Here is a 10,946-nt window from a genome sequence, read left to right as displayed (position 1 = left end):
GCCAAAACACTGTGACCACATCGAAACTGTTTATTGGGAATGATCTCTGGTCTCTGCTTGTCCATGAACCATGCCCAGGCACTGTTTAGAAGAGCACTAGTTGACCTGAGTCAAAACCAACTCAGGAAATGTGATAACAGTTAAATGGTATGACATGGACTTGATTGCTTTTCTATTACAGATGCAGCCTTCAGTTCCCACCTGGTAAAACAGGGCTTCCCCTGTGTTTCAAACATTTGTTGCAGCCCAAACATAGAGGTAAAGCCCCAAGAGATTTCTCCCATCCTCTCATTGCCTGCACCAGGTGAGCAGGCTACTAAAGGCAGGCGGGGCAGGTGGACTTCAGGAAGAGACTTTGGATCTGAAGGCCAAATGCTGAGTTCAGCAAAAATTAACAGCAAGGAGATAATATTGTGACACTGCTGTAGCTGAAGGAATAGTAAGTAGAGTGCAATCAACAAAAAAAGAGAAAAATTTATTAAGGGAAGGCTGGAAGCAGCTGGAGACACAGTAAATGAGAATACATAAGACTCCAAGTCCAGAAGAGAGGGAGGATGGAATAAGAGAGGATGATATGAGAAAAATGTCAGAAGTGGTCTCTGTCCTTGCAAAATGTAAGACATTGTTGAGCAGTGGTCAACATCAAATATATCACGCCATATGTCTGTGGCCTTTGTGCAAAGCTTTCATAGTAGGTGCTTAGCCTGTAATCAGTTATCACGCAAATGGAATAAGGTGCTCTATGGCAACACAAGACAAATGTATTTCTTACTTTCTATGCTATCCAGCAATCCCTTAACACTGCTCTTGAATGTTTTATTGGGAAAAGTTTTGTAATAGCTCACATCTCCTTTTGCCTTTTCTAATTCCTTCCATCTCTTCTTCAGAGGTCCAGTGGAAAGACTTGTTGCCTTGTTCTTCACTGGCTTGTGGGACAGCGCTTCAAATTTGGCTATGGATCAGAAGGACTGAAGAGCACTTTTGCTCCCACCAATGTTTCTTAGAGCTGCTAAAACAGGACCAATGAAGATGTTCACCAGACTCCAAGTCCTTGCGCTAGCTTTATTTTCCAAAGGAGTTTTCCTTTCCCTGAGTGACCACAGCTTTGTAAGGAAGGAAATTAAGATAGAAGGAGACCTGGTCTTAGGTGGCTTATTCCCGATCAACGAAAAAGGCACCGGGATAGAAGAATGTGGGAGAATCAATGAAGACCGAGGCATCCAGCGCTTGGAGGCCATGTTGTTTGCTATTGATGAAATCAACAGAGACAACTACTTGCTGCCAGGAATTAAGCTTGGAGTTCACATCTTGGACACATGTTCCAGAGATACATATGCCTTAGAACAGTCTTTGGAGTTCGTCAGGGCATCTTTGACTAAAGTGGATGAAACAGAGTATATGTGCCCTGATGGCTCATATGCCATTCAAGAGAATTTGCCATTACTCATCGCAGGAGTCATAGGAGGTTCCTATAGCAGCGTCTCCATACAGGTAAGTCACAGGAGCCCCATCAGGTGAGAATCATTCATCTGCAATTCTTGTCAGAGAGCCACTGCTTGCATAACTTTGTCAATAAAGCAAGTCTCAGCTCCATCACTTCACTCTAGGGGTCAATCTAGCATATAATTTTTACTGAATTTATATTAGTTTGATTCATTCTTTAAAACACTTGCTGTAGTTTAAACCTCTGGCAGCTGTCCACTTCCTCTAGTTATGGTATATCCTGCGGGCATGTGAAGTTTCCAAAAGTCTTACTATTTATTTTGAACTTTGCATTTCATGAGACTTTTACAACTCGAAGTTCAGATCTCTGCTTTATTGTACCACCTGTATTTCTGAATATATGTACATAGCGTTTGTCATTTAAACAATAGAGATTTAAAATGAAAGAAGAAATCTTTATCTTACTTCCTGGCTGAAATAAAGTAAAAATGGCATACTAGCCTGAAACTTAGATTACACCTGACCAAATGATTGCAAGTTTTTAGTGTCTAATTAAGCACACCAAAGCCAATGAAAATTATTCTGCTGATCTCAGTGAGCAAGGTCTCAAATGTGCCATGCAGGCAGTACAGTTTCTGAATGGATTCTAAATTTGCTGTCTTTCCTTTTGTTTCCAAATATAGTTCATACTAAGACAGTTTTTGCCAGGAAATGTTGCAGGGCAGAGTGCAGTGTAAGCACTGTCAGAAGTCCAGCACAGAAGACAGATGCCCTAAGTATATCTTGCTCCCTCCTCTGGCACATTGTAACTGCAGCTTTGGATGTGCAATATTGGTCCCAAACAGGGACTCAGTAGAGTGTTGGAGAGTATTTAATGGCTTGCAAAGGTGTAAAGTTGCAGGTGGGTTAAATGCTCCATATATCCTTCCAACTAGGGTTTTATTGCATGCTTGGTTTCAGTTGCAAGGGACTAAACATAATGCTTTTGGTCTTGGCTTGCAATTTTTTATAAATTCATAAAACTTTAAGTCCTCGGCATTTTTTTCCATTAAATGAACATGAAGAACACATATGCCTGGGTTTTTTAGCAGAAATTCTGTATTTCTCCTCTCCTGACCAGGTACTTTTATGGCAGTGCAGCCTTGGATGTTCTGAAGTTCCCCACCGCTGCCAGTGTGCACTATCCACAAGCAAAAATGACCCCTAGCTTAACTGAAGTTGACAAATCTACATATATCTCATTATTTTGCGTTAAATTAAATAATCCACTCCACATCACTCATAACCACAAGTGAGTGGTGTCTTAAGCTCAGATTCAGGTAGGCTAAGACCCTGCATCCTGGTCAGCTGTAGGTTTCCAAAGGCACTAAGCCTTGACAGTGACTTGACATGACTGAAACAGGCCACTGGACTACTATGAGCAATATGATTTTTCCAGACTGAGTACAGGCTCTAATTACTGCATTGGTGTCAAAGGAGAAAAATGTTCTGTACTACAGACCATCCCAGCAGTGACAGAAAGCTCAGGGAGTTTTATTTACCTGTTTCATAAACAGGCCAAGAGTTCATCCAATGCTCATTTCAGTCACAATTACATTGGGGAACTGGCTCCTCCTCTTGTCAAGGCATCAAATCCCATCAGCTTGGGAGCATAGCCAGTTTCCATCAGACATGCATGAGCACAGAAGAAGCATTTCAACAAATTACATTTTATTCCCTTTTTTGTTCCAGTGTGTGTCTTGTCTGTGTATGCATAGTAGGGAATACATGGGCAATTGGTTACCCATACCACAGGAGACTAGTTTCTGTGGAGCAGAACCTCAGTCATCTCTCATACTAGGAGTGGTTTTGTCCCACTGTGGACCAGCTAGCACAGCAGGGATGTATCCTTCACCAGGAAGGGTCTGATCACTTGGAGCACAAAGAACAAGTAAGTTCCAAGGCTGGAAAATAGACATCTGAAGAGGAGAAATGATAGCTACAAAACCTTGGGCAACACAAACTGTTAAGGGAATCATTATTCATTGTCTTTTCCAATCAGACAAAGGGTATGTCAAGTGAAAACAGCAAATGGCAGGTTGTGGTGGATGCTAAAACCTAAATGAGTTCAAGAAATTACTAGAAAAAAATCAGGGAATTCTGTACAGATACCACCTCTGTCTCAGCAATTCCCAGAGCTGCAAGTATCTCAAGGCTGGTAAAATATTTTGAAAAATCATATGCTTGCCCTATCCCACTGGTGCAAAGGTGACAGCAGTTTTGCTGTACTTTTCGTCTAGTCATTTGTGGTCTATTTCTGAGTCTACCCTAAATTCAAGTGTATCCAAAGGACATGAAGTAGCCTAAAAGGCACATCCATAAAAGTATTTACAGCTGAGGAAATAGTACAGATATTTCCTTCCCTCCCAGAAACCCTGAGGCAGGCATACCACGCTCCTAAAATGGCCTGGGGCCTCTTGCACAACATCTGTCAATCTGTCCCTTTGAAGCCAGTCTCTAGTGGTCACTGACGTAAGACTAAATCCATATATGAGGCAACAGATTGGATGCAGTACACACTGAATATACATAATATATACCAACGCTTCAAATTCCAAAAGCTTGGGTATGGAGCAGCTGTTACAAGGAAATACAAAGTCCTGATAAGAAATTTTCTCATTCAGTACGTGTGAAAAATGGCAATATAGCTGTATGCATATCTGTATGTCGCCCAAGTTTCAAAACTTGTGAGGGATGATGAAACAATAGTCATAGCTAATATTATTCTATACTCTACACAGCTTCCCTGTAGTTGCCAATAGTTGTTCAAACATAAGATCTTTCTTACACAGTTCTTCAGAAAAATAAAGAAATAGGTTCACAAATCATTCACTGTGTCATCGAGTATTTTCCAGCTAGAAAATTAAATTGATTACTTTCCCTTGACATAGGTTGGGTTGGCCTTCCTTCAGTCTCTCTTTTCTAGCTTTCCTCTAGATTTCACACTATCTACAAAAGATGCAATTAAGCCATTCACTCCTTCTGCTCAACTTGTTAAGGTAGCCAGTCATGACTTTTGTTCCAAAAGAAAATCCCGGTCAAGAATAACAGACATTGCAGACTCAAGTCTGAAGATGTAAGGACTTCAAAGCATTAAAGCCATGCATTTTGGTGCCACGCCAGGAGAAAAGCCTACCAAATTTCAGAGGCAGTCACCTGTACAGAGTTATCTCCAGTAGCAACTGGAATCACACCACCACTGAATGTCAAACGACTTCGTCAGGCACGTGTGCAAGGCTGAGCATCCCTGTTCCCCGTGCTTTCTAACAGCACACAGAGTGCTGGGTGCTTCCAGATGTAGCCCTGTCAAGCATTTCTCTTTTGCCTAAGAGCTGTAAATATCATAAAGTCCACAGCACAGTTTCTTAGCCTTAAAATAAACAATGCTGAGCTCTTTAGACAAGAAATTATTTCTGCCTCCTTTTTTCCTCCTGTGAATTTGCAGTTGTATTTCAATACTTTTTCTCCTCCTTTCACCCTCCCTCTCCAGATTTTTGTCTGGACAGCTGTCTGCCAAATCACTTCTTGATGCTCCTGCTGTCAGATTTCTGCTTCTTTCATTATCCTTCCACCAAGGAAAAAAGAATTTGCTGGTGAATCAGCAACGAACACCTTCCCCACTGAGTCAGTATGCGCGATAGGCACTTTTTGCAGAGACTAAAAACAACAAGAGAATGCAGAATGCTTAATTATTTTCTGGTCAGACTAGGCTATTATCGTTAATGATGATCTGGATAATTAGTTTTTAGATGCTGTGTTTAAATTAGCAGCGAGCCCAATCTGCACAGCATTTGATCCCTCAAAAACCAAGCCAGAATTCTCAGTCAATGGAAGAGCTCACATAAAAAAAGCCATTTTCATAAAATAAAATTCTGACCTGAGCTGAATCTAGGATCAGAAGGTGAATTCTCCAAAGCTTGGAGGACTTTATTTTGGATTCATGGCTTTTCATTTGAGCCAGATTATCCACTCACTCCTAGAAGTTTCAAACATATTTTCCTTGGAGATGTTCAATGACATTGTAAAAAGGGTAAGAAAAAAGCATTATTCATTTGCACAGAGGAGCACCTGCATAGCTAATCCAAATGCCATGTTTAAGGTACTCAGGTCTGTCAGGAGTATGCATGTGTAAGCAGGAATACAAGTATTCAAGCGCTGGATTTGTTCTTCTCTGTTTCTGAAAACTGGACCCATCTTCTAAAAATGAAGATTGGGGTCTTAGAGACATTAAGACATTCCCTTAGAAGGGCTGGGCTTTGCATTTCCATATCCACTATATTCATATTGATATAGGACTTTAGCCATGTGTAAAGTTTCCTTTATGCTACCAACCCATACAACCTCCAGATCACAATCATAAAAGTTATTCCCAAGTTAGACCCTCATCCAGAAAAAATGGCAGTATAGCAATGAGTATCCAGCTGTCTTCTCTTGAATTCCTTGCTGTGTTTCAAGTAAACTGTAGCAAAACCACTAGAGAAGGTCTAGAGGTACATTACTGCTATCAGAAAAGCTAAGGTCTCTCTCCTAAGTGAGTGACCATCTGGCATGAAATTCAGAATATGTACTCATTTACCAGCAATCTTTTCCTGGCTGTCATTTCTCCTTAGCCACACAAGTCTGCCAAGAGCTTGTAGAACCTGAAAGATAATCACCTCCATTTCCTTCCTCCAAGGATAAACTGTCTGCCAACCAATGAGTCCTACAACAGCTTGTGACTTCCATAACCACTGAAAATAGTTCAAAATCCTTAGAAGAACTAAAAAAAACCCCATAGCATATGGGGCTCTGTCCCCCTGTGCATGGACCCAAAGGAGATACAGGCAGGAGAAACATGCAGGGGGCTGCAGGGGTTCACCAGGAATCACAGGCAATGTATGCCATTTGTGCTGTGCTTGTAGAGGAGCTTTGCATTCAACTGCGCAGCGACAGCCTCTGGTGATTTTGTGTTTGCAAAACTAAACCAGATCCTTATTAAAAGATCTGTTCTGTGAGATGGGCCACCCACCACTAGCATTTAAGCTACACACGCACTTGCTGACTTCCTGGTGCCTCCTTTAAACTCTTTCCCTCTTTTATCTCTGTTCTTTCCATCGTTCTGCTGCCTCTAAGCCAGATCCTTGCTGTTTGTTCCTCTCTTGTTTCTATCCCACATTCAGAAACCGAACAGCCACTAGGTTGAGATTTTCAGTGTCCAAAGAGCACTGGACATGTCTTTCCTAGAGATTTCAAAGAAATGCACGTACCTCCGTCTGGCTGGCTTCTTTGAAAATCCCAAGGCAACTGATTCCTTTGCAGTTTTTTTGGTTTAGGATTTTTTTTTTTCTTCAGTGTGAGTATTTTCTCCTTTTGCCAAAGGGAAAAGATACGATCTCACAGGGACGGGCAAGTAACCCATGAGATCAACAAGGCAGATATCCTGCTGGGTGTCTGTTATAGACCACCCAACCAGGACGAAGAAGCCGACGAAGCGTTCTACACGCGACTGGCAGAAGTCTCACAGTCGCAAGCCCTTGTTCTTGTGGGGGACTTCAACTTACCAGACATCTGCTGGAAGTATAACAAAGCCTAGAAGAAACAGTCCCGGAGGTTCCTGGAGTGTGTGGAAGATGATAACTTCCTGACACAGCTGGTAAGGGAGCCTACCAGGGGAGGTGCCCTGCTTGACCTGCTGTTTACAAACAGTGAGGGTCTGGTGGGAGAAGTGAAGGTCAGAGGCCATCTTGGGCATAGGGACCATGAAATGATAGAATTCTCAATTCTTGGCCAAGTAAGGAGGGGGGTCAGCAAAACCACTGCCATGGACTTCCGGAGGGCAGACTTCAGCCTGTTCAGGACACTGGTTGAGAGGGTCCCTTGGGAGATGGTCCTGAAGGGCAAAGGAGTCCAGGAAGGCTGGACCTTCTTCAAGAAGGAAATCTTAAAGGTACAGGAGCAGGCGGTCCCCATGTGCCATAAGAACAGGAAGATGACCAGACTGGCTGAATGGGGAGCTTTTGCTGGGACTCAGGAAAAAAAGGAGAGTTTATCACCTTTGAGAGAAGGGGCAGGAAACTGAAGAAGAGTACAAGGGTCTCGTTAGGTCATGCAGAGAGGGAATTAGAAAGGCAAAAGCCCAGCTAGACCTCAATCTGGCTACGGTCGTAAGGGATAACAAAAAATCCTTCTATAAATACATTAACAACAAAAAGAGAGCCAAGGAGAATCTCCATCCTTTACTGGATGCAGGGGGGAACATTGTCACCAAGGATGAGGAAAAGGCTGAGGATCTTAATGCCTTCTTTGCCTCAGTCTTTAATAGCCGGACCAGGGATCCTCAGGGTATCCAGCTCCCTGAGCTGGAAGACAGGGATGGAGAGCAAACTAAACTCCCTGTGATCCAGGAAGAAGCAGTTTATGACCTGCTATGCCACCTGGACACTCACAAGTCTATGGGGCCTGATGGCATCCACCCAAGGGTGCTGAGGGAGCTGGCGGAGGAGCTTGCCAAGCCACTCTCCATCATTTATCAACAGTCCTGGTTAACAGGGGAGGTCCCGGATGACTGGAGGCTTGCCAACGTGACGCCCATCTATACAAGAAGGTCCGGAAGGAGGATCTGGGGAACTCCAGGCCTGTCAGCCTGACCTCGGTGCCAGGGAAGATTATGGAGAGGTTCATCTTGAGGGTGCTCACAGGGCACATGCAGGACAACCAAGGGATCAGGCCCAGCCAGCACGGGTTCATGAAAGGCAGGTCCTGCTTGACCAACCTGATCTCCTTCTATGACCAGGTGACCTGCGCAGTGGATGAGGGAAAGGCTGTGAATGTTGTCTACCTGGACTTCAGCAAAGCCTTTGACACTGTTCCCCACAGTATTCTCCTGGAGAAGCTGGCGACTCGTGGCTTAGACAGGTGCACTCTTCGCTGGGTAAAAAACTGGCTGGATGGCCGAGCTCAGAGAGTTGTGCTGAATGGAGTGAAATCCAGTTGGCGGCCGGTCACAAGCGGAGTCCGCCAGGGCTCAATTTTGTCAGTCTTGTTTAATATATTTATCGATGATCTGGATGAGGGGATTGACTGCTCCCTCAATAAATTTGCAGACAACACCAAGCTGGGCAGCAGTGTTGATCTGCTGGAGGGTCGGAAGGCTCTGCAGAGGGATCTGGACAGGCTGGATCGATGGGCCCAGGCCAATTGGATGAGGTTCAACAAGGCCAAGTGCCGGGTCCTGCACTTGGGTCACAACAACCCCAGGCAATGCTACAGGCTTGGGGACGAGTGGCTGGAAAGCTGCCCGGCAGAAAGGGACCTGGGGGTGTTGATTGACAGCCGTCTGAATATGAGCCAGCAGTGTGCCCAGGTGGCCAAGAAGGCCAACGGCATCCTGGCCTGTATCAGAAATGGTGTGGCCAGCAGGAGTAGGGAGGTGATCATGTCCCTGTACTCGGCGCTGGTGGGGCCGCACCTCAAATACTGTGTTCAGTTTTGGGCCCCTCACTACAAGAAAGACATTGAGGTGCTGGAGCGCCTCCAGAGAAGGGCGACGAAGCTGGTGAGGGGTCTGGAGCACAAGCCTTGTGAGGAGCGGCTGAGGGAGCTGGGGTTGTTCAGTCTGGAGAAGAGGGGGCTGAGGGGAGACCTCATCGCTCTCTACAACTACCTGAAAGGGGGTTGCAGAGAGGTGGGTGTTGGTCTCTTCTCCCAAGTGACTAGTGACAGGACAAGAGGAAATGGCCTCAAGTTGCGCTAGGGGAGGTTCAGGCTGGATATTAGGAAAAAGTTCTTTACTGAGAGAGTAGTGAAACATTGGAATAGGCTGCCCAGGGAGGTGGTAGAGTCACCCTCCCTGGAGGTATTCAAGGAGCGTGTGGATGTGGCATTGTGGGATGTAGCTTGATGGGCATGGTGCTGTGTGGTGTTGGGTGGGTTGGTTTTTGGTGTGTTGTGGTTTGTTGTTGTGTGTTTGGGGTTTTTTTGGTTTTTTTTGTTTTTTGTTTTTTTTTTTTTTTAAGGTTGGACTTGATGATCTTACAGGTCTTTTCCAACCTTAGTGATTCTGTGATTCTGTGTCAGTTGATTGTTGGACTTGATGATCTTACAGGTTTTTCCAACCTTAGTGATTCTGTGATTCTGTGATTCTGTGATCACAGGTAAGAAGGAAGGAGCCCTACCATGTTACAAGTGGGAAAGAATGTTAACTACAAGACAAAGTGGCTAAAAATAGGAACTAGTTAGGGACATCCTGACATGACCCACACTCATTCTGTCCCTTCTGACTAGGACTTATGCATCAGTTTATGAGACTCAAATAACCATATTTATCAATGATGGGTCTTTTAACTCCAGAAGCCATTTCATGCTTCTAAAACCATCAACCCCAGTTTTTAGTCCCTTTTCTCATCATGTGTAAATGTGACATGAGTCACTCACAGTCAGGTATGCCAAGTCTGAGAGTTTCACTTCTTGTGCAAAGCAAGGTCCTCTGCACAGATCTCTTCTCAGTGTGACAGCTTATTGTTTAGCTTACTTCACTTCAACAGTTAATGCTGTATGGAGGCAGAGTGCATATGCAATAGCTCACTGTGCTATCCCCTGCAGGAAAAAAGAAAAAAATGTTTCCAAACAATTCTTCTCTCCGAGTACAACATTTACTGCATGTCCTGCTTGTTTTATTTTTTATTACACCGGACACACATATAAAAATAAATTCCTGGGTCCTCTGCAGAAATCCTAGATGTTATTCTGACAGTATTCCCTATTTCTGATGTTCATTTCTCAGATGCAGTTATTTCACTGCTTCTCTGGATGTGACAGCTATTGGTCCACTGCAAAAATTTAGCTATATTTTTCCAGCTTCACTGCCAAAATTTTCAGGAGAAGAGCAAGGCTGAAAACACTGTTGTCTTCTCTCCTTCCCCTGCTAACAAAAAGCACCAGACGTTTTTATTTGCTTGGTAATGAATTGTTTTTTCCAGAGTTACCTTTTGGAGGGAATTTTGTTAAGGAACAACACTCACTAACAAGTAAACAGCCCTCTTAATTCCAAAGAGAGAGAAAGCTGATGGAAACCACTGCTTCAGTCCTGCAATGTGTCAGAAGACTACACAGACTCCTACATAACTTCATTGCTTCTGGTTTAGTTCCTTGCAACTGATCTTTAACGACTAAAGGGACTGGGATGTCGGCATCGCCAATGCATTCCCGGGGTCAGAGCTTGAAGTCCAGCTGAATCCAAATGGGTATTTTCTGTTGCAGGTGGTGACATAGCCCCCATGTAGAAACTGTCTTCCATAGCGTGTATTATAATACCCCAGACATAACACTCACAGTTTTAAAACAGGCTATGGAGAGGGGACACTCCAGGCTGATAGAGGCATTTCAAGTCTGTAACCAGTAAGGAACTTAAACTCCCAATTTCTCTTTGAAAACAAATCAGAGTTTGCAGTGAAGTTTTTTCTTGCGTTCGAGCTGAGCAGCTGCAT

At 43.9% G+C, this 10,946-nt stretch overlaps 1 protein-coding gene across 2 annotated transcripts in view; it reads left to right on the top strand.

The window, feature by feature from the left end:
* The first annotated feature begins 993 nt into the window (after window positions 1-993).
* The window catches only part of GRM3 (glutamate metabotropic receptor 3), a 53,671-nt gene continuing 43,718 nt past the window's right edge, over window positions 994-10,946 (top strand). The window contains exon 1 of one of the 2 annotated variants that reach the window (XM_059816252.1): window positions 994-1,491. In XM_059816252.1, coding sequence (XP_059672235.1) covers window positions 994-1,491 — 498 coding nt within the window. The remainder of the gene's footprint in view (window positions 1,492-10,946) is intronic. The other variant, XM_059816253.1, reaches the window with a different exon arrangement.

Source organism: Gavia stellata, chromosome 4 (assembly GCF_030936135.1).
Source record: "Gavia stellata isolate bGavSte3 chromosome 4, bGavSte3.hap2, whole genome shotgun sequence".
Classification (NCBI taxonomy): domain Eukaryota; kingdom Metazoa; phylum Chordata; class Aves; order Gaviiformes; family Gaviidae; genus Gavia; species Gavia stellata.
This window is presented reverse-complemented; position numbering and strand designations above follow the sequence as displayed.